Source organism: Suricata suricatta, chromosome 3 (genome assembly GCF_006229205.1).
Source record: "Suricata suricatta isolate VVHF042 chromosome 3, meerkat_22Aug2017_6uvM2_HiC, whole genome shotgun sequence".
NCBI classification, from domain to species: domain Eukaryota; kingdom Metazoa; phylum Chordata; class Mammalia; order Carnivora; family Herpestidae; genus Suricata; species Suricata suricatta.
The window spans coordinates 33,777,388-33,801,351 of NC_043702.1; the positions used below are offsets into that span (position 1 = coordinate 33,777,388).

Consider the following 23,964-nt stretch of genomic DNA (forward strand, 5'->3'; position numbering starts at 1 on the left):
ATCAGCATGACAATATAATGAAGATAGTCTTTCCCAATTCTTTAAAGATCAAGAAAATGAGGTTGAACAAAATAAGAGCTGTACAATAATGACACCCCCCATTCCAACCCCCTATATTGGCCCCATAATCTGCTATCTGCAGAATGACACAACATCACTGACCAAAGCAAAAGCTAGAGAGAGGAAGTAGACTTAAATTGTGAATTTGTTTAATATTTAAAGTTTTTGAGGAGGGGAGTATTAAACTATTGGATAGCATGTCTGTTTTCTACTGGGGAGGAGACTCCATTGCCTCTATATGTGTAATTCCTGGTACGGGGTAGTCCTTCAGTAAATTTCTAAACAGTTAAGGCAATCCCCAGCTTCCTTCCCCCCGACTCCTCCCCAATTGTTTTTTAAAAATGTGTCTGGTAGCGATCTTCAGGGGGTGTAGAAACTGATTTCCATCCTTGCAGAGTTGATACTGTCAGAACAATAGAAGAGGTTCCTTAGTAGGGTGATTGCTGTTAATGACCAAAATTACCACTAGTAATGACCATGACAGATAACTTGTCAAGTTGTTTAAAATAATCCAGAGCAATGGATCACAAGATCTGAGTGGTTGGTGCCAATACTGCCTGACTTCTGAGAAAGGAAAACAGCAGTTCCAGCCTCTCCCCTCCTGCTTTATTGCTTCGGCTAGAATTGCTGATGCAATTTCTTTTTCATTCACGGACTGGATTCTATTCCAGGGCTAATGCTGAAAAAATTGTTGACTCACTTCCCAGTCTGTGGTTAAATACAGTGTAATTATTATCCAGCCATTCCTTGATTTTTAAAGAAGGAATTAACATACAAGTATATTTGACTTAACCTGAGAAATTGTGCATACAAAGTTTTTTATTGAATAGCATTTTGAATGTGCACAAAGACTTGTGGTAGTAAATTGTACTATAAAGGGGAGAATGCTCACATTTGTATAAATATAAGGGTACCTTAAAAAAGATTGCCCCTTAGTGGCACACAGGTGGCCCAGTCGGTTTAGCTCTTGACTCTTGATCTTAGCTCAGGTCTTGATTTCAGGGTCGTGAGTTCGAGGCCCCACACTGGGAACCATGTTCAGCCCCATGTTTGACCTTGTGCTGTATGTGAAGCCTACTTAAAAAAAAGAAAAAAAGGATTGTCTTATACCTGCAATCCCTTTGGATAGCTTTAATCTATATTTGATAGGATGTTGGTTAGATACTAAGTGGAAAGTATGAATTGGATAAAGTGAAGGGAAAGAACTTCTATAGCAAATGGAAAGTATTTTCAAATTATTTACATATGTGTATTCCTAAGTTAACGAGGAACTTTCTAATGATGGAAAATGCTGTCTGTCATTTTCCCATATGTGGAAACACCCCTGAAAACTGTCAACAAGTTGCTGACTCCTCAGTGAAGAGTAGATGAGTGATTCTTTGTTGAGGGCTGCAGTTAGTATGCAGGACTTCAAGCCAAAAAAGGAAACGTCATGAACAGCCAACAGAAAAAAAACAATTGGTTTCCAGCTGTTTTCAAAATTTCCTATTCATGGAATTTGGTTGGTGGTAAAGCCTCAAAGGGGCCATTTTCACTTACAGTCCTGTCAGCCTCCTGAGCTACACATGGCTTACACATTCTTACACATTGTTACGGGAAAGCTAATTTTTCTTTGTTCACATGTGTTGCCTCAGACATCCCGTGTACATTTTTATATTTGATAGCTGGACAGTTCCCGATGTAGGCTCTGGCTAAGACAAATAGAACTTTATAGTAACTGTCAGTCAGTATTCTTCCCTGCTTGTTTATTTAACAAATTTTCATTCTGTATTGTTGCTTCTCAGACTTTTCATTTCCTTTTCGTTTCCTTCCTTTACCCTGAAGCGCTCATTACCTTAGTAAAATTTTGCTCAGCTACAGAAATGAACTGGGGGCCTGAAGCTTAGAAGAGAAACTTGTTTTAAACAGAGAGCATATTACTGAGAGAAAAAAAGAATATATTTGCTAAAATTGGGAAAAGGCAACTATTGCTTCTGTCCGCCAAGATTTCTTAAAACTTTGGACATTCTGCTGAATTCAGTAGCAGCTCTTTCAAGAACTCAGCCCTTAACTTCTTGGTTTGGAAGATGTGGGAACTCAACGTCTATGTAGACGACAGGAACAGGCCAAGGACTTCAGAAGCTGTACATTTAGACTTCAGCTGTGGGTCATACAGTCTGGATTCGGTAAGCTAGGCTGAACCAGTCAAGAACCCAGTGTGGCTGGGGGAACAAGGCGGCATGTGCCTGCTCCTCAGCTCTGTCTCTGTTTCCTCCAACCTCTTGTACCCGCCAGATGAGGGTTTTTCAACATTAACACTGTCTGACATTTTGGATCATTCTTTCTTGTGGGTGACTGTACTGTGTACTCCGGGATGTTGAGCAGCATCCCTGGCCAGGGATCCCTGCCCCAGTTGTTACAATCAAAACGTCTCCAGACTTTTCCGAGTGTCTCCTAGGATTGAGAGTGGGCACAATTGATTACCCCTAGTTGAGAACATTGCTTTAGTTCAGTGGCTTAATCTGAGCAAAATAATCATTTCTCTTAACCAGGAGCCATGGTGTATTGAGGAAACATCACAGCTGTCCACCACAGGCAGGAATGGAGCCGTGAGAATTAAGGGATGGGACAATACCGAAGAAAGGATGTCCCAGGCCTGCCAATTAAAAACTGTATCCTTAGCTCCCACTTACATTTTTGGTTTTGGTAGGGGCCAACGGCAGGTTGCCCCAAGGTGGGCCACTTTGGCATAAAGACTATTTTGTGCTGAAACCAATCAAAACCCAGCAGATTCAGGAAAAGCTCCTTTTTTCCCCATCAAGGGCCTAAACAGAATTTAGATAGAGGACTTGCTCCAAGAAGAGAGCACTCACCATAGATAACAATATAATAATATGAATTAGGCCTTTGTTTGATCAAAGTCCTCAATGCCCCATTATTTCTGAGTGGCTCAGCAAACATTTGTTTACCAACATTTACTTTTTTTCATCTTTCTGTGAATTGCATTCCTTCTCTTTGAAGTCCCAGACCTTTACCCACTTCTCCTTAGTCCAGGATGACATTTATACTTCATTTTGCCTGATTGAAGAATTTTATGTCCGTGTGGATTTCCCAAATGATGAAAGTAAGGTTTATTTTCTCCTGTTAATCTGCTTCATGTCAGTTGGATTCTTAGTCTAGCTAGAAGGACTTTGAAGGGAAGAGAAAATTCTTTTTTTCCTGACGTATAATATTAAAAACATTTTTGTTTGCTGTTCTCACCAAGCACCTCCTAACAAAAACACCCCTCAGCCCTTTATATATTGACATATTTAGTATGCCATCCTAGAATGTGGGTATATTATTATTATCACCCCCAGTTTATAGAGGAGAAAACTGAGGCACTGATGGGTTTGGTCAGCCACCTAGCAGGTAGTAGGAGGCTAAGGCAAGATTAATATGAATGTTATCTTCCTGGAGTGCAGGCCTATGGTGGGCCTCCTTCTATGGAAGCTCGACACTCCATTTCTGAAGATGAGCTGGACAGGACTTCTGCATGCTGTTAGTCTTCTGCATGCTGCATAGCAATTATTTATTTATCAAATCCTCTGTTAGTGCTTTCTGAGATTATGCCAGTTATCGACTCTTTTGCCTCTTGGTTCTGTTGGGGTGGCTTGCCCTTGGGACCTACAATTCCAAATCCTCTCCTTATTGCCCTGCTTCTGATCCAGGAGCTGGACCCTATAAGCAGTTCTCTATAGCCATCTGGCTTTTTCACTAGAGGGACACTGCAGGAGGGAGGAAGGGGCTTTTTCCTGGTTCAGTGTGCATCCCTGTGTTCTTGCTCCTGCGTTGCTTAGCTGGGGTGTGGGACCCCCAGAGGCCCTCACCCCCAGTAAGTTTTGGCAGTAGCTTCCCGTCCTGTAGGTATCCCTGCTGGCTCCTCAGATAATTCAGTAGTATCCCTGCTGGTACCCCAGCCAGATTCTCAGTGAGTTCCGTGCACCCCTGTAGGTGACCCCTGGTAGACTGGCCAGCACCTCCTCGGGGGCTCCTCTCTGGCTCTCCAGTGCTCCACAGGTGGCTTCTTGCTGCCAGCACCTCAGTGAACTTCCTGACCCTCAGTGGGCCACAGGTCCAGCCTCCTCTAGAAGACCAGGATCCCAGCTTATGGGGCTGGGGTGAGTAAGGGTGGGAGGTTCTCCCAAATGTGTTTTTCCCTTGTACAGTCTGCCTCAACTCCAGTGGTAAGCATCCCAGTACTGGCTGTTCCTGTACCCTCTACTAGTTAATCCCTCATTACTAATTACTTCTCCCCTCATTCATAAACACACACACACACACACACACACACACACACACACACACATACATACATAAAAAAGAACATATATGTAATGTTTCCCATATGCATTTATAAAGCTTTCCCATTCAAATGACTTTGTGGTTACTGTCTCCTAATTGGAACCTGACCCAGAAAAGTGCCAGGAATTATTCCAGGGGGTTTTCAAAGATTAACTTGTTCAATCCTTACAACAAACCTGCGAGGCATATATGGTTACCAGCCCATGGAGAAACTGCACATGAGATATTCAGAAACACGGCCAAGTTTACATAGCCGGGAAGCGGTGGCGCCCGGATGGGAGTCCAGCCAGTCTGCCCAAGGGGCACAACTTTAGAAGCTCCCTTTTCTTCCCATCTTCTTTAGAATTAACTTATCAAATAATTTTGCATTTAGACTTCAGAATGTTCTAGGCATATTGGAGTTAACCACACTTTCCTATCTGTTCTCTTGTATTTATTGCGTTCCTACTGAACTTAGGCATTGGCAGAGGGTAATAATATTATTGGCCAGGTTGTTACATAGTGATACAAATTTATAGAAAGCGTATGTTCTCACACAAGAATTAGGAATTGGTAAATCAAATCCATATTTAAGCAACTGAAGTTGAAAATAGGATAGTTTCCTATTTGATGGGAAGCACTTTTTACACTCATTTTCTATAGACTCTTTGGTCATTGTTGCACTCACAGTTCTGAAATAATATGTGTGTGTGTGTGTGTGTGTGTGTGTGTGTGTGTGTGTGTGTAGGAAGCATACATATTTTCTCAAGCAAAGAAACAAATTTGCTTAGAATCTATTGATTCCCTAAAAACTGTGTATGGCAATGTCACCTGTGAGACTTGAACCTAGTGGTAGCACCAAAAACTGTGAGAAGAAGCAGAGTTCATAAACAAGGGGTCCTCTGAAAATCAATCACCAAAAATAATTTATAAGCACTTGCATGATGAAAGCAACCTCGTGCGCTTCTCGGACCCACGCCTGTGTCCAGATCAGAGTGCCCTTTGCCTAGGGGGCTGCCATAATGGGATTGAACACTGGTTTGGGCTGATCTTCCTCCAAGGATTGGGGACCTAGTTCTTTGAAACTAAGAATAGACAGAAAACTCCCTTAGACTTTATAAAGCCTTGTTAGAAAAAGCACAAGGATGAAAAAAAGTTCCTTGTAATAATAGCTTGCAATGAATAGTATTAAAATCGTGCTTCACACATTGAGGTAACAAGAGAATCCCTGGGACTTAGCCCCTCTCTCTATTTGTTTCTCACCAAATTCGAGCAGTTAGGATGGCTCAGTACTGTCAGGGAAATGCTGGAGCAGTGTATTAGCCAATGAACGATTTGGTGGTGATGATGAGTTTGCTGAGGAAACATGGGGGCCGGTAACTGGTTCTTTCTCTTTTGTTTCTTTTTTTTTTTGGTGACTGGGGCAGGTCTGGAGTCCTAGCCCACCTGTGCCTGCATTTTAGGTATGGCCTCCGAAGCCAGTGTAGTAACAACGGTGCCAGCCATTACATAGTTCTAGGATGCTCTCATTAGCATGTCTGTAGAGAGGTGAAAGTCTCACCATCTCGAGACACTAGAGGGCACTCTAAACAGGCAGGGTAGGATACAAGAAAGGGAGGGAGGGAGGGAAACCTCTCAGGCAACTGAATTTAGGTGTTGAATTTAGGCATCCCTACCTACCTCTAGTCATTAATCAGTTCCCCCTACTGCACTGCCCCCTCCTCCACCCCAGTTGCCCTAGGAAAAGAACTGACCAGGTCCTAGATTCCCTCTTCTTATGATTAAATTCAAATTGAGGCTCAAATCTAGGCTGTCAGAGTCACAATTCCCAAATCTCTTACTTTGGCAAAAATCTGCAGGTTGCTTTTGGTCTGGCAACTTATTAACCTCATTTGATGTCCCTTCCCTAGGAATATTTAATTAGAATCTCTTTTTCTGATGCCAGCAGAATTGAACTACTTGTGAACTAAGCTTTAAATTGGATATGTTGTGTTTCTAGTTTCTTCCCTCAAACTCTCATAATATCTTTTATTGAGGGTGAGTTTTGTATGACTTCGGTTGAACTTTCTAAGTCTTGCTGCATTCAGCACCCCTAGGACGGAGCTAGAGTCTGCAGAGATTCTCAAATGGAATGGAAATTTGGAATGTAATGAGAGCCCAACAGGGAGGTTTGAATGTCACAGGTGGAGTCTTGGTACCATGTAGGTGAGTTTTGAAGTTATTCAGTCTTCATGGGTATTAAAATGTTTTAACCTCTACCAAAGACATGTTTAAGAATGAAGCATCTATATTTCTGGCTATTGTGCATTAAGCACATACAGGAGAGTGCTTCTGCCTGTGGGTTTTTTTAAAGGAGTTTAAAACATTTTAAAAGAATGGCAGAATGCGACCCAGATAGGATCACAGTGGTTCCACCTGAACAGACATACTGTAGTATTTAAATGGCCTAACAGTGACACTACAATATTGAAATTACTATTTCAAACATACAAATTAGTAAATGCTCTTATGCCCAGGGTCTCGTAAGAAAGGCAAAATCTAAGAAAAAAACATAATTAGGTTTGATCATTTTTGGCATTGTTTTATTTCTTTTCTGTGACCTGGGAGCACTGGTGATGTGCTGAGGGATATGTTTGAGCCGTCTTAACCACAAGAGCAGTCGGTCAAGGCTGAGAGTGGTGGGGCCCAAGGCTGACAGAGGCAGGTACCCCCCTGACCTGGAAAACCTAGTGTTTTCCTACTGCAAGGATTATTTGACTCGTCTTTAAAGGGGTCACATATTAAATGACATTTTTTTCAGTGGCAGGTCACATCTTGCTACACAAAATTTGTGCAAAGTCCTTCTGTCCTGTAAAATATAAATTCAGGGCCTCAGATGGAGTCAACAGGGATTGCAGTCCTGAACATTTATCTTTCTTATTTGAATGAACATCCCTTCCTTCCTCGAATGTGACTTAACATTTAAAATTCCTATTAGAGATCTGGGTACATCCAGAGACTTTACCACGGAGAAGGCAAACATCCTCCTGCACTTGGCTGCGTGGCGTGCAGGCTCAGCCGCTCAGGGCCGCTCTGCAGAGGGGAGCTACCGAACCTGGGCTGCCAGAAAAAAAGTTAACGCTGAGCTCAACATAAGTGTTTGCACTTGGAAGAGGCCAACTGATCTGTAGGACACCAGGAAGAGCGAAGGGGGTAATGCCCTTGCCGAGCTGCCCTGCAAAGATAGGGGATGTAGGGTTCTGTGGGGCTTGGGCCCTCCAGCGTCCATTCTCCGTTCCTGAGGAAGCAGCAGCCCTTCCCACACTGCCCCTGTGCCTCAGGGGGGCTAGGCTTCGGTTAGTCTACGCACATCTTCTTTGCTGCTCCCTCCCCCGCTCTGGTGATTGGAGTAGTGACAAGCCTACCTGCAACCTGGGCCAATGGTTTTCAAGACCCTTGCAGGGACGTCTGATAAGTACACTCGCTCCCCAGCATGCTATCTGCAGAGCATCTCTTCTTCTAGACAGTGTAGGGCATGGACTTGAATCATAGAAGCAAGGCAGCTATTTGCCACCACTCTGAACACACTGTCGGCCTATGGAGGAAGGAGAGCGGAGGTAATCAAGAGAAGTGAGCTGGAGCCCTGATCAAATTGGACCCAAGGCATACTTTGTTGCTGGACTTTTCAGTCACTGAGCCAATAAATTGTCTTTATTGTTTAAGCTAGGCTGAGCTGATGTTTATGTCACTTGCAGCCAAGGTTTCCAAACTACCACATGGTGTCCAAGACGGCTGGGGTGCATATCCACTTACATGTGGGCGATGTACTGGCAGGGGCCATTGTGAGGCACTATTTTTTTTCTGAAAAAATACTTGTCCTAAGAGAAAGAGTATTGTGGAGACATCTGTGCCACAACCTCTAAAGTTTTCCTGAAAGCGCTACATTTAATAATAAAGTAGGCATCAATAAAAAAAGCAGGCCAGGTGTCAAATGCAGCATATTTTAATTTGTTTCAAATAAAGCAATATATGTATATATATTTTTTTTCAGAAAAACACCAGATGTTAAATTCTACAAAAGCGCATGTGTCTTCAGCAGATCATGTTTGTCTGATCAGTAAGGATTTTTTTTTTTCCAACATTAACTCTCTAAAGACAATCAATGGACTGACATCACTGCTACAACACAGGTTGCTACTGAGCCTCTGATCTTTAGCCACATCTTGATTTTCCTAACAAATGAGTAAATACTGCCTGGCTAAAATGCTGCAATGTCTTGATGAGAAAAAGCGTCAACAGATCAAGCAAAGCCATGGAAAGTTATGAAAGCAAGCTAGAGCTGATTATTAGAATTAGTAAAAATGATTAAGAGAGGATGACACAACCATACAGGGTTTGTATATTCTGATTGACTCTCTTTTGGCAGCGAATTGGGTCAGCACCTCGGGCAGGGAACCAAAACTGAGTGAAAACTGCTTTTCTCTGTCCTAGCTCAGGCCACCAACGTCACAGCTGGGACCGAGAGGACCGCGGCATCTGTGGAAACTTCTATTCTTGTAGGGCAGAGGTTGCACTGTGAAACCCTAGTGACGTTACCCCGGAAAGGCCTGGCCTCCGAGTTGTCTACAGCATGCTGCCTTCGCCGGGGCTTTTCCGAATGGACTGGGGCCTCGGGGGTCTTTGTCCCCAAGGGGGCTTCTTGGTTTTTGGCGCCACCTTTGTTTTTGGGACGGAAGCCATTGTGCGGCTGTCTTCTGTGTTCATGGCGGTTGTTGCCCTTCATCATCAAATCAGCTTCAGTGCCACTGCCCTGGGGCTTGGCAGACCCATTGAGCCGGTTGTTATGGTACTGTGGATTAAATCTTCGTCTTTGGCTAGAAGACCCATTCTACAGAAAGAAGAAAAGAGATAGGTATCAGGTGCCAACAAACCGCAGATAACACTGGGGAAACCAAATTTCTAAGCCACAGGTAAGCTTTTTTTACAACCTAGAAGAAAATGACAACATGCAAATGAGGTCAAACTGATGAAATCCTCAAGCTTAAAAGAACAGTGGACAGTCTTCCAAGTGGAACTCCAAGAGAATTACTAATGTTGGAAGAGAAGTTTCAGAGTATAAGACAGACAATTCAAGAACCAGGATAAATAAACCCCATAAAGTATGATTAAAATATAATGGAATGGGGCGCCTGGGTGGCTAAGTCTGTTGAGCGTCCAACTTCGGCTCAGGTCATGATCTCACAGTTTGTGGGTTCAAACCCCGCATCGGGCTCTGTGCTGACAGCTCAGAGCCTGGAGCCTGTTTCTGATGCTGTGTCTCCCTCTCTCTTTGACCCTCCCCTGTTTGCGTTCTCTTTCTCTGTCTCTCAAAAATAAATAAAAAAACAAAAAATTATTAAAAAATATAATGGAATGAATGTAACACAGAGGCAGGATAATGGTGATTTTCTACCATGAAAATTTTCTGTACTGGGGTGCCTGGGTGACTCAGTTGGTTAAGCATCCAACTTCAGCTCAGGTCACGATCTTACTGTTCATAAGTTCGAGCCCTGCATCGAGCTCTGAACCTGGAGCCTGTTTGGGATTCTGTGTCTCCCCCACTGTCTGCCCCTCCCCCTCACATTCTGTCTCCCTTTCAAAAGTAAATAAACATTAAATAAAATATTTAAAAAAAGAAAATTTCTTGGACTTTCTAAATAGACTTTGTATGAATTCTCATTATGTGTATGAGAAAAAAATGTAAAATTTTTGTAATTTTTTTTCTCTAAAGCAGTTTTTCTATTTTTGTCATCTCAAAACAAATATCATAGTTGAGAAATATTATCTTGGGTAAGTACAAGGATGAGGTGTAGTTGGCAGATCTTGGCAGGTTACAGAGTAACATGTATTTTCATGGAGGTAATTAGTTCTTCTAAAGTTTTTGTAGTTCTCAGCCAAAGAGTTTTGAAACATCATATTGGAAAATTGGCAACCTTCAACGAATCAGCAACCAAGAACATAAATGGAAAAGTAGAAAGGAAGCAATGGTTAGCTTGTCTGTCTCTGTACAAGGGAAAGGTTTCTAACTCCATGAGGTCAAGTCCACCTGACACTTATTGAGGGTTAAAGTGTGCCAGACACCAAGCAAGGAAGCATCTCATTTATCATCACACTCACCTTTTAAGACAGTTGCTATTATTTACTTCATTTATGGATGAAGATAATGAATTTGAGGGACTTGCCCAACGTCTACAGTTAGAAGGTGGTGGAGCCATTCCCATTTCACATATTGTCTTGACAAAATTCATAGATTGTTCCATGAACATAGACCTTGACTGAAAATCAAATCTCTACTATTAAAATGTATAATTTTATGACTGACAAATTGATAAAGCTTTAAGTTTGTGCTTTGGGATGGGATGGTAAGGTTTACGGCAGACCCACCCCAAATAATTCGGGGCCCAGGGCAAGAGCACAAAGGCAAGCCCATATACCACATGAGTGAATACTGTCTCTTCCTCCCTCTGACTCCTTCTCACACTGCGAGTGGGCCTGGCACACACGAATGTGGACACTCCAGCCTGCATGCTTAAGCTATGTCCTCACGCCCACGAATAATCATTCTCTGGACCTACATGCTGGTGGTGTGGTCTGCCCCCAAGGTGATATATCCAGGAAGTAGTCCAAAGAAACCCTGAGAGCAGGCTTGGTGCCATTTGGGAAGAGAATTCCAGGATCTCGAGTACTTGGAGCACTTTCCAGAAGGGAGAATACAGATTCTGAGTAGTGACATCTTGGTCTTGCTCCACAGGGACCACTGTGGCTGGGACAGGGTCAGGAGGGGTCACTTCAAAGCATAGGGCCTGGTACAAGGGCCTTTCTTGCCTGAGTCTACAGGGCTCTGGCCTGTGTACATAAGTATATTTCCATTTAAACAGGCCTTTTTGCCTGAAATACTTTGCTGAAAATGGTAACAGTGAGCTAAAAAAGTATCTATGTGGATAGCATTTAATCTGGCTGTTTTTGTTTTTAAAGAAGTGAAAAGAGAAGTCCAGACTGAATTTTAGACTTAATTTTAGTTGGGGTTTAATAATGACCAAAGAACACAAGCTGGGAGGATGTATTCGGATGGGAAATAGAACAGATTTGATTACGATCTTTAGCCCATGAATATGTGACACACTCCTTGTCAAAGTTTTAGAGTTGGTGAAGACACCGGGGGCCGGAGAAGTGCCTATCAGAGTCGTTAATGAGAAGTCTAAAAGACCTAGACCAGAAAACCCAACAAGGCACTTGTTGGAAAACCAGCATTTTGGAATGCTTGAAAAAAGTCTCTTTACCTGACCCCTCTTTCTTAGAAACCATGAAAGGCATCTTTATAGCATGCCCAACGTCTGTTATCATCAAATCCCATTTCCTGTTCCCTCCGATGATAAGAGGGAAGTCCCTTCTCAAACCTATAGTGGAGGAGTGAAGGCACAGAGGAAGACTGACCTTTGGACACTTGTATTTTTAGGTGTTATGGCAGATGAGAATTAATAATGTCATTTTGAAATATATTCTCTTTACCAAAAGCCCAAAGAGAGAGAAATTTGAGCTAACTTTGACCTCTTACTGAAAAACTACACATCAATGGGAATTAAAGAGTCTTCAAAACCCAATGCCAGATTCCCTCTCACCAGTAGCGTTAGTGGCCAGGTACGAGTCTCGTTCCCACGTCTCTGTGAGTCCCCTCGGCACACGAGCCAGTGACCAGGGCTTGGGGGCGGTGGCCCCAAAGGCACAGCAAGAGCTGGCTCATTCAGGTGGACTCTGCTAACGCCATAGTGTACGAGGGACACTTCCTCCACCTGGGAAAGTGCCTGTGAAGTGTGGACGGAAGGACCAGGCGAGTTCGGCGAGGCCAGCGGCTGATGGAGGCCTCTGAGGTCAGGCAGGTGGTCTCCGCCCAGCACCTCGCACCAAGGTCTGCCTCCCCTGCGTGGCTTACCTGCTTACTAGTTGGCACGGCCTGGTGAGAGCTGTCAGCAGCACTGGGAAGGTTGCTTGCCATTTTTGGGTTTGCTGCTTTACCCTCTGAGGGCTTGTTGTGAGTGGAGGATTTTCGGGTGAAGTTACTCTGTTTTCCAGAGGCTGCTGCGTGGGCGTGCAGCAGCGGCAGCAGGGAGCTGCAGGGAGTTCTCGAGGAGTAGTTGTTCTTTGGGTGTGTGACTGCAACAAGAAAGTACGTGGTGTTATGAGCTGTGCCTTCAACACTCCTGCCTCAGTAACCCGTTAGATGATGGGAGAAAGTGGCAGAAGCTTTGTAAAAATGTGACTTTTTTTTTTTAAGATGTTACTTGAAAGGGCACTTCTGTGTGTGGGAGACCAGCGAAGTTCTGAAGTGTGATTACAGCATAATCATGTAAGTTGGGAAACATTCGTAGGAAATAAGACATATCTGAGCAACTTTACTATTATTCTTTGGGCTAAGCACCACAAAAGGAAAAGAGACAATGAAATCTTGGCAGTGTCTTCTCATGCCTGTCCGCCGGTGTATTTTGCCCCTTGGATTCCCCATTACCAAAGCCATTCTTGCCCTTCTTGTCAGACCCTCGACCAGTGGATGCTGCAGAGACGCAGAAAGACCAGGAGGCACGTGGACACCTGGCTCATCAGAGCCACGATGTTCTGTTGGGTGTCAGGAATTTTGTCAGCCTGGGTCATGCATATTTTGCGACAACAGGGCCAGGCCTGCCAGCCCCAAACAGGCCCGAAAGCATCTTGCATATTCCACGAGAGCCACATTATCTGGCCTTTTCTCAGCCCCATTTTCTACAGCTCCACTGCAAATCCGCACCAACGCCGATGCTAAAGTCAATGCAGACTGATCAGACAGACTCCCAGCAGGCCCAGGCAGGTCTGCTCAATGTTTATTACCGCCCTTCCCGCTGGGTCTGAAAGAGGTGGTTTCTGACGGGATGACTTCTAGGCAATTATGCTGAACCAAGGCCGGAGGGAGTCACTCGAGGATAAAGTTACGGCCTCCTTCTTACAGGTCACCAGAATGTGACTGCCGTGCTGGACAGTAAGACCTTGGGTTCTTAAAATTGTCACCAGTTTTTAAAAGCAATTTTCTCTGCTGCCCTTGTTAGATCAGACTTAATGCTGGGTTCTTCCGGAGAATAAGAAGTGACTACTAGGGATGACAGAACATTAGGAATGGAAAGGACAGGGATGTATCACTAGTCCCCTTATTTGTAGGTACAGTGTGACAGCACTCTGGGGGCTGTCCGAACATGACCGGGGGTTTCAGTGGCTCTTGTGCTCACTAGATCAGTTTCACGGAGGTCATTCTTTCCCACAGCTCAGGGACGGCTATTTCTGGTTCATTAGCTGTGGGTTTTCAATGTGCTCTCCACAGAACTGTTCTGGAAAGAGCCTTTCGAAGACTATTGTCTCCAACAGGGCAGGCTCTTTCATGTGGGCCCTTGGAATTTGGTAAGGGACGGCTCCTCCCACTAGATGGCACTGGACGTGCTCTGGAGGAAAGCAGAGCGCCGCCCACCACTCCTCAGCCACTTGGCATCAGGGTCTCGTGCTCATCATCAGGCTGAAATGCAAAGTGGCTTGGGCAGTCCAATTGCCAACTATGGAGCAGACGGTTTGCTTTTTTAGGGATGGGGCAAAAGTTGTGGTTGGAGAATGATAAATGGGTAGCTTCTTACATCAGGGAGGGAACATGTAGAAAAAAAAGGAAAATAATTTAAGAGAAATGCAGTAAGGGGGCACTTGGCTGGCTCAGTTGGTACAGCATGCAACTCTTGATCTCGGGGTTGTGAGTCTGAGCCCTATGTGGGATGTAGAGATTACTTAAAAATACAATCTTAAAAAAAAAAAAAAAAGAAATGCAGTCAGAAAATCAGATAACTGCCAAAGATTTGTGAACAAGGATGCTCACAGCAATGTTACTATAATGGTGAAAAGATGGGAGCAACCTAAATGAGCACAGAGGACTGACTGTTCATGTCAATCATACTTATATAAATTATGAGTTAAATATATTGACATGGAAAAGTCTCAACCATATGTTATAAAATGGTAAAAGCAACTCATATTACTATATATTATGTAGTATAGTATAATAAATTGTAACATGTATTTATAGAGGTAATATATAACATACATATTAAACGTGCATAAAAAGATGTATAGAAGTAATGTCATATTCTATTTAACAAAGTTCTCTAATTTTAGATCAAGCTTTAGATCAAGCAGAAAAGACTTTTGACTTTGAAAAAAGAAAAGTGCAGCCAAATCTCAAATTTTCAGCTGACTCTGAGGTTGTGGGTATTCCACGTCCCTCACTAGTCCTTTCCCCCTTGTGCCTGTCCTTAAAGCCATTTCACTGTTCATTCCCACCTCCCCTGGTGGGTGGGCTGGAGTAGAAGAAAAAAGATCAGCCAATTTTGTTGCACATTAACTGCTCTAATTAAGGCTTAATAGCAAACAAGACTAAAGCTAATGGCTGAAGCGAAGTCTTTCATTATCTGCAGACTTCACTCAGCACGGAGAGCCGACCAGGGGAGAGGCTCCCAGCGCTGCTGAGCGGCACACAGACGACAGCTGGGCCCTTTACGGGAGCTGATGGTTCCCAGACTTGTTAGGGAGACCGGCTCTCCGTGTAACAGGTCTCTGTGGAACCAGACGATTTGAAATCAGACAGGCAGTTTATCTGGCAGTGCTTAAGGAAAGTTTGCAAAAGATATAGACTAGTTGACCTGCTCTGTTCTGCTTAATAAATCCTGGGGATTTACTGATGGGCAGTGGCATTTGAAGACTCTACGTTCACATCTTGACATTTCTAGTGACTTGTGTCATGACCTTAGATCATTAAATCTCTTTAGACCTCGCTTTAACCCCGCTGGAGGACTGCACACCTGACATTTCCAATATCAACTCCAAATAGCACCAAGCTTACTCACACAGAATTATTTAGCAAGTATGTAAAACTCACTTTCTCCGCAGAGCATGATTTGGGCCTTTAGCTGTTCAATGTCACAGGAGAATCGGGCAGCTTTCCCGAGCTCTTCGTCATATTTACGCTCACTGACAAAGTGCTGGAGGAAAGAGAGGTAAAACAGGAGCCCCACAGTTACAGAGATGACTGAGGCACACTGCAGATTCATGCACTCTGCTCTCTGGCTACCACTGACGGTGCTAATCAGGAAGGCAGGCATGCCGGTCTGTCACTGTGTGGCTCCATTAAATCAGGCTTGGTTTGACCTGTCCGGAGCATGGTCACCTTCTTGTTCTGGGAATAGGTGAGGGTCCTGTCTTTCCCCTGCCTAGACTTGGAGAAAACCTGGATGAGGCAAAATGTGTGTCTGGACTCATGTATTTCCTTTTAGCAACCCCTGCCCTCCTTCTAGTATGTGTTGTCCTCTTACAAATTTTGGGGCTCCATTCTGTCAGTCTTCCTAATTTGGCCAATGGCTTGCTAAGGTATTAGCATGTCCCCTCGAGAGAAGACAGGTAGGTCATCCTTCCCTATTATAATAGGGAGCCAGGAACCAGGAAGTGCAAAAAGCCTTTAGTAACTAGAAAACATTATCTTGAATGATAGAATTTCAAGTGCTGTTAAAGTAGAAAAGAGATTATTTTTCAATTCATTTAAATTTTAGATCTTTGTGTAGATGTCAGAGTGAGAAATACAGAAATAACTATGACTCAGTCCCTCCCGAATTTGCCAGGGAGTTTACCACATGGCAAGGGAAAATGGATACACTAAACACAATGTAAGGTAGAATGTGGAAGGTGCTTTAAGAATATAAAAGAGGAAAAATTATTTCCTACTGAGGGGAAGAGAGAAAGAGTTTTGTAAGAGGGAGCATTTGTGCTGGAACACTAAAAGAAATTAGTACTCACTTACCAGACATGGGCCAAATTCTTAACAGATAATCTCATCTTCATCTGATCACATTATTACAAACTTGGTGCTATTATCATCTCTAATTTATATAAGGGGAATCGAGGTTCTAGGACTCTAAGAGAAAAGCAATTTACCCAAGGTCACAGGAGCTGGACTGTTTGACTCCAAAGCCTGTGCCAACTAATCGTTTTATGATAAGTGAGATTTTGGTAGGCAGAAATGAAACTTGGAAAATAAGTAAATTTCAGCAGACTAGGAAGCTGGCAACTTCGTATTCCTCACCTGATGTTCTAACAAGGGGTGAGAGCTGGAGGTTGGAAAATATACACTGGAGTCCAGTTGTGGATTTTATTCTGATGGGAAGGGCGGACCAAACTGGGGAAGACCAGATCCGCTCTGGGGTTTAACTCTGGTCTTAGGGTGGACGACCAGGCTGGAGGGAGATGGTGGATGGAGAGAGACTAGTTAGGAGGACATTGCAATTGACTGGTTGGAAGCAACAATGACCAGAAGAGCAGTCGAGGACGAAAAGGCCATTAGGACTTCATAAGATCCTCGGAGGAGGTCCTTATCCTTACGGGGCTCCCTCTCATGCCTAACCACGGCAGAGGGGACTCAAAAGTCACTTGTCATTTTCTACCATACCCAACCAATTTTTTGCCTGGATGAGTAGACAATCCTACTTAAAACGCTAGTAGCAGCTGCGTCCTCAAAGTACTCTAGACTTCAGAACTGGGTTAGAAGCCAAGTGCATGTATACATGTGTGTATGTTTAGTATACTGGGGAAAAAGAAGAGGATAAGGGAAAACGTATAAATTATAATTTTCTAGTTTGTTATAAATATTTGTTTTGGCCTTTCTGGTAACCATTTCTTTTTCTGGTTACTGTACCCCAGTGCAGTTTCAGAGAACCACAGTGTTGGTGGGTCTGTCAGTCAAGGCATTCCTTGGCCAAATGGTGCATTGTGATCCAAGTGAAAGCCAATCAAAATCTCTTTCTTTGGGATGTGAATCAGGTGGGGTGGCACAAAGAATGATGACGTCTGAAGGTCACTCACTCTAATGGTGTCCTGAAGAGTGTCTGGTAATTACTGCTGCCTGTATTACCCAGGTGGCTTCCTAGATTTCTGACTAAGTATAGCCTGGAGTCTTCAAATCACACTTTGGTGAGCTACTCTCATATTCTTTCAAATTCCACTTGTTCTTGAGGTTAGCCAGGGTCAGCTTCTATTGCTTACAACTGTAGAAATCCAATAAATACATACTTGTGGCTGGTATTCTTAATAAAAGGGCAACTATGCTAGAAAAGAATACAGAAAAGAAGTCGCTGTATATTGTGTATGCTTTAGAATCCTTACTGTTACACTCCGTTCATACTCACTGTGTATTCACACGTGTTTATATACGTACACCTAAATTACATATGGTGAAAATAATATCCCCCATTCCAGCTGTAATTCATGGTTGAATAGATTTTATCTGGGCCAGTCTCCACTGGCTTCGTACTTTTCCTCTGTAATAATATATCCCTTCAAACCATAGTGTACTTAAATACAGTGATTACTTAGTTCTTCGCCCTCTGTATGCTCTAGTTCAGCACTGTGAAAGAGAGCTGGGTGTATGATGTTAGGTCCTCAAAGAGCAGCACTCTATGGATGCAAAACAAACATAATGGGGATCAGATCCCTGGCTCAGGGTTCAGGCTGTGATATTTTAGAACTGACCTTAATTTCTGCCCTGAGTTCAGCCAGCTGCATCTCTGCCATCTGACTGGCTAGATCCGTCAGTCTCTTTAGTTCCTCTGCTTTCTTCTGACGAGCAGTCAGGATTTCCACTGCCAGATAAGACAGAACACTACGTTAGGGCCAGAGATCTAAACATATTAAATGACCTAATTTCTTGGTATCAGTTCTCTCTCAACACACTGATCGCTCTGTTGGACCATGACTGTGTTTTCTGTTGGTCACCGAGGTGGGTTTGCCGCTGGTGCTCATGACCAGTCACTCATTTCCGTACGGCCGTATCTGCCAATCCCCGAACCAAACACGGTCCCTTCTGATTCACTGCACACCCACAGTCTTCTTTGTTTTCCTCACTGGCGTCTGATCTCACTTACTTAATTTGGACTTTTAAATTTGTGCATTATTCAGAACTATCACCAAAAAAAGATACTCAGTAAAATCCTATCTGAATGATCCTGCAAAGATAAGGAGTCCACTAAATGAAAACCATTCTTTGTGTCCACTATTAAATTCTGACAGTATCAGACCTTTAACACATACTTATTTAGAGCAACTAGGTTTATTATTGGAGTATGATATAAAAGTTTTATTTTATTGGCTTTATGTGAGCTAAAATATGCCTCTGCTTTTCATCTGCAGAGTTGCAGATCTGTTTCCATTTTTGCAAAGAGAAGTTCCAGACCAGAGTGTCTTGTTTTTAAGTGTCCCCCATGAAAAATTTCAAGCTTAAGTCAAAGCTTGCTTGAACTGGATTTGTGTGTACTCTTTAGCATCTGTACATGCAGAGAAGACACCAGGGAGTTTTCTGGTGCTATATTTCACACGTCTGTCAGATGACCTAAAGGTTCAAGTAAATGTAGTAGTCCACAGGTAAGTGTGTGTATGTGTGTGTTTCCCAAAAGATCACAGAGCTCAAAAGGAATGCATACGAACACACATGGTGAGATTTAAATATGAAATTTCATTTTCCAATAGGTAACTTGTAGTTCTCTAATTTAAGTCACATATGAATTGCCTATATTTCTTTTGGGCAAACATTTTGAGCTATAAAAAAAAGAAGTTCACCCAACTAAGTTGATATGCATGTTGGATTCACTTCCTTTCTTGGCTGAACAAAGGCCAACTACTTTATTAGACCAGATTTATAGCACACATACTGAGCCAAACAATATGATTTCTGATTGTAAGAGTTTTTAATTTATAAATGTCAAAAACAGTCACTTTAAAAACTCCCAAAAAGTTCAGAAGCAATCAAGAGTTAAGATATCCTGGAAACTATAAACCATTCTGCAGACAAACAGAGAAATATTGCCTTTGTATGCTGTTACCAATGTTGAGATGTCAATAAAATAAGTAATCTGTAACTCAGAAAGCCTAATTGTTTGCCAAACTACTCTAATCATGCTTTGATTATTTACCAGGACTCCCCCTGACTCCCATTTACAATACCATGTAACTGAACAGAGGCTGATGTGTGCCTATAGTCTTTCAAAATACAGAGGAGCTAGTGTAAAATGTGTCCCTATGATGGCTGTGAAGACTTTCCATCTGAACATGGATGCTGTATCACTGAATGATGTCTCAGTTACCAGTTAGACTAGATGTCACAAAATGGTGCCTAACATTTTGGGCCATAGAGTACCTATGTTTTGTTTGGTCCACACATTACTTTTACAAATTAGTTGTCCACATCTAAAAATTAGGAGATTCCATTTGGAAGCTGGATTTCTGGCTTCCCTTAAAATACTGGCATTTCTGGCCAAAGTTGGCCAGCGTTCCCATGTGGCAACCATTGGCTACTGCTGAGTTGTTGCCCATTATAGATGGAGCATGGTGCCCATGGTCACTCTCTGCCCTGTTCATTAATGTTACTGGCATGGCCCCTGTAGGCATCTCCAATCATGGCAGAGGCTGCCTTTTACAGTTCTTTGTGTCCACACAGCCTTGGACCTGGTACAAAATGGGTGCCCACTATGTATGTTTGGTGAATGAATGAATGACTGGATGAATCAATTCATTATTTAAAAGGAATATGTAAAGAAGGGCAGAAGTTCCTTCTCTAGAAGGGACACTTATATTTAGCACTTAAATCTTTGGCTGATTATTTATTTGTTTTGTTTGTCATTACAATTTACCACAGGAATGGGACTGAAGTCTGGAGTATGAAAAAAATGATTCTTGAGCGAGAAGATGAAACAAAGTACTTTGCTCTTGCAATGATAAAAGAGATATTCTGAAGGCCTAGACTTGATGAGCAGATAGTGAAGGGGTCAGCAGACCCATAATGACTACAAAATCAAACAGATCTGACTTTTCTTAATGGATCATTTGTGGGACCGGTGACAATTAGAGATAATTGTACTTTTTGAGAAAAACTTGGGCCTTCACACAAAAGATTTTGTAGAAATAAACATAAATGGGCCCTAAAATAGGAATGCAGGTGCAAGAACATCAATAAATTCTGAGTATACCCTAATGCAAATATGCATGGAAATGAATACTTTGCATCAGCAAGTGTTGGGATGAGTTGTACATATAGTCTCATTAACATTTCAAAGCTTTTCATTATGAAAAAGGCTTAAAACTTGAGATCTAAAGCTAATATTCTGTGGGGACACCAACATTTTCACCTCAGAAACATCAATCACAGAAACAAAAGCAAAAACAAAACCAAATCAGATCCTAAGATTCATTGATCCCCAAATTTAAAATAGAATAATAAGTTATGTTTTGCAAGCACCATCCTTTTGGAAATCTGTAGAGGGAGACAGTTTCATAAAGCTTTAATTTTCACTGCATTCATGACTTCATTAGTATTATTTAGGTGCTTTTATAAACAGTATCTGGTATGCTGAAATCCATTTTCTCAATAGGATTTATAAATTCCTTAAAGTTTTTGGAGCACACTGGAAGCTTGCTCTTGTGCCTGAACCATGGAAAATTTTAGGGCTTCTCAAATAATATTCCTTAGCAGAGGGTGGAGCTGAAATGGGCACAAAGCTTTCAAGAACAAGGATTCCTTGAAACCCTTTTTATTCTTGAAAATCCTGCATTTTTACCTCATAATATATCTGTGTTTCTGTAAATATAAAGTCACGTTTTCTTCCCAGATCACCAATCAGTTTGATACTCCAAGAACACACCTATTTCGGCCTTCAACAAAATTTCCCTTAAAGAAATTTCAAAAAAATTCCCCTCAAATGAAGTCTGAGACCGCAGTACGGCAACATGCCTCTTTTCTTCGTCTGTAAATGTAACGATCACAGATGCCTGGCAGGGCTATTGTGGAGCTAAATGGAATCACTGACATGACATGTCTCATATCGTATACTAAAAAATGCTAACCTCAAGTGTGATGAATAAAGGGAGATATAGTCATCTACAATATATGTCCTCTTTTCGCAATTACTAATATTGGATCTGACAGCCTACACTTAACTAATTACAATAATTCATTTAACAAATATCATGAAGTACCCACAGTCTTCTCAGTGTTGTGTTAGATGCCATGACGGATAGAGGGGCTTATGTTATAAATGGGGAAATAAGGTTTATAACATGTGCAGCAAATAGAAAATGAGAAAAGTACTCGAGATCATAGATGAGCAAGCTCAAGACGGTGGTTGTAAAGACAGTTCTGTTCTTAGTGGAAGGAAATTCAGTGGCTCCTTTTGCCTGTGGAGAAGACGTATCATTGACACAGGCATGTCATCTGTGAGATACTGCATAACCCCTTTGGCCTCATTTTCTGGCTGGCACATGAGAAGGCTCTTTACCAGTAAGTGCTTTTCCTTTTTTGTACACATACTGTGTCAGGCACTGTGTTAAGTGCCTGGCATATTATTTTCTCATTTTTACTATTCTTATTCCCCCTTTTCTGATAAGTAACCTTGGACTCTGAGAAGTTAACAAAATGGTTCAGGGTCACACAGTCAATAAATGGGTGGAACCCGGATTTGAACTCAGTTCTGCTTGTGTCCAGTGTGTGCAAAATGGCTTCCCCAGGGCTCTGGGCGGTTCTAAAACCAGAGCTATGGCATCAGTTACTGAAGTCAGGCAAACACTGCGAATTGTTTTGCTATTTCAGCTAGGTTGAAAGCTCCTTATATGCAGGTCCCAACATTTGCTGTTTGCTGCTTAACCCAGTTTCTGACAGCACATAACACATACGAAGCACATAGTACATGTTTACTGATTGAATTTTAAAAACGAGGATGATCTCCTGAGATGCTCCAAATCCCACAGGTCTTGGCACCTACTATTATTTATTATCTCAAGGACAGAGAATGAACATATGAAATCCGAGGTCTTTCATTAACCTATTACAAAGTGACGTGCTAGTAATTTTGTATTTTGGTGCCAGAGAAACATTTGTATCGTGCTGCCTGTTAACATATTAATCAATAGGACATGAAACGGAAAAGAAACAAATAAGCTATACCTGAGAAACAGGGAAAATCCCAAATCATGTGGTAGTCAACTTTTACTGAAGAAATCAACAAATTTCGTAAGAATACAATAATTTCACAATCTAAGGGGTTGCATAACTACCTAAATATTCCACAGTGAACCCTGGATCACATTGAGTTTTATTTAATAAAACTTGCTGTATTTTAGATTTTAATATGTAGCTTAAGATTATTTTTAAAAGATTGTGTAACAAACACACTGATAGCTATTTTCCATAAAAGTGACTACTGAGTTATGACCAAGAGCCAGGCAAGAAAAATAAAAAATAATGAAGCATCTGGTCTGATTCTCCATTCTGGTAAAAAGAAAGGCATTGCAGCTGAAACCAGGTGGAGGTACAGACTGGCATTCATTCAATTAATAAGATAAATTTTGGGTAAGGATGAAAAAATTTAAATGCCTAGGAGATAAGAACTGGAAAAGTAAATCCCAGCTGAAAAATATGGTTTTAGGGTCTCCATGAACAGGAGCAGACTGAATTTGGTAAAAAAAAAAAGGGCTCAGCAACTCTACTTGTGGCTTGGTGTTGAATCTGACTGAGCAATCTGGTCTCAGTTAAAATTTCTAGGCCATGAACCTCAGCCTATTTGAGATAGTTTAAATCTGTCCTACTAGCTGTTGAGCTACCTTACAACAGTGGAAAAATGCAGAATTAGAAACGAGTATAAAGGTAAAACAAATAAAACCAAAGGTACACTGATGCTTTGTGTGAAATTAAAAAGTTTTGCAACAATCAAGATCAGCTGAATGCATTTGTTATTTAAACAGTTACATTATTACATTAAACCATCTCATTTGTGATTTCAATTTAAAACACATAATTGATTTTCTTTTGAGGTGTTAATCTGGCAGGTGTCAGCCGATTTGACTAAGTTTGTAAACAGAAGGAAGAGTGTTTTAAGAAAACTTCATTTAGTAGAATTCTGTTTGAATTATTAATCTTATAAGAGCTGCTTAAAAGCTTGGAATATGTTGCTCTTAGGTTTGTGAGTTGCCTTGTCAGGCATCTGAAATGCTCAAAACAAATCACATGCATTAAATTTATAAATGTACTTGAAAATGTTAGAGGAAATTTGAGTAAGCTTCAAATGGACTAAATTATTTTTAGGGGAATTAAATCTGTTGAACTTGTGTTAGCTGAACTTCTGAAACGACAAGTGAAAAGGACTGTTGAAGTAACATAGCAACATATGTGAGTAGCAGGGGCGCCTGAGTGGCCCAGTTGGTTGAGTGTCCGACTTTGGCTCAGGTCACGATCTCATGATTGGTGGGCTCCAGCCCTGTGACGGATCACTGTGACAGCTCAGAGCCTGGAGCCTGCTCCAGATTCTGTGTCTCTGTCTCTCTCTCTGCTGCTCCCCCACTTGCCCTTTGTCTGTTTCTGTCTTAAAAATAAGTAAACATTAAAAAAAAAAAAAAGACGTGTGAGTTGTGAAAGCTTAAAAACTTATGTTTTAAAGTTTAATTCTAAATTCAATGTCATTTTACAACTGATTAAAACTATCAGCAGTCCTTTATATG

General features: G+C 41.9%; 1 protein-coding gene and 1 long non-coding RNA gene across 7 annotated transcripts in view; both read right to left on the reverse strand.

Moving 5' to 3' along the window:
- Positions 1–6,927: 6,927 nt before the first annotated feature.
- LOC115286416 lies at positions 6,928–7,803 on the reverse strand. Its single transcript, XR_003906049.1, has 2 exons — positions 7,767–7,803; positions 6,928–7,210 (listed from the first exon to the last, which is right to left on the reverse strand). It is a non-coding gene; the product is annotated as an uncharacterized LOC115286416 (long non-coding RNA).
- A 525-nt stretch (positions 7,804–8,328) lies between these two features.
- Positions 8,329–23,964, reverse strand: part of SPATS2L (spermatogenesis associated serine rich 2 like) — a 164,822-nt gene continuing 149,186 nt past the window's right edge. For all 6 annotated transcript variants that reach the window (XM_029934136.1, XM_029934135.1, XM_029934133.1 and 3 more), the window contains 4 exons: positions 17,956–18,065; positions 15,317–15,419; positions 12,311–12,531; positions 8,329–9,229 (listed from right to left, as the gene is read on the reverse strand). In XM_029934136.1, coding sequence (XP_029789996.1) covers positions 8,834–9,229; positions 12,311–12,531; positions 15,317–15,419; positions 17,956–18,065 — 830 coding nt within the window. In that variant the 3' untranslated portion in view covers positions 8,329–8,833. The remainder of the gene's footprint in view (positions 9,230–12,310; positions 12,532–15,316; positions 15,420–17,955; positions 18,066–23,964) is intronic.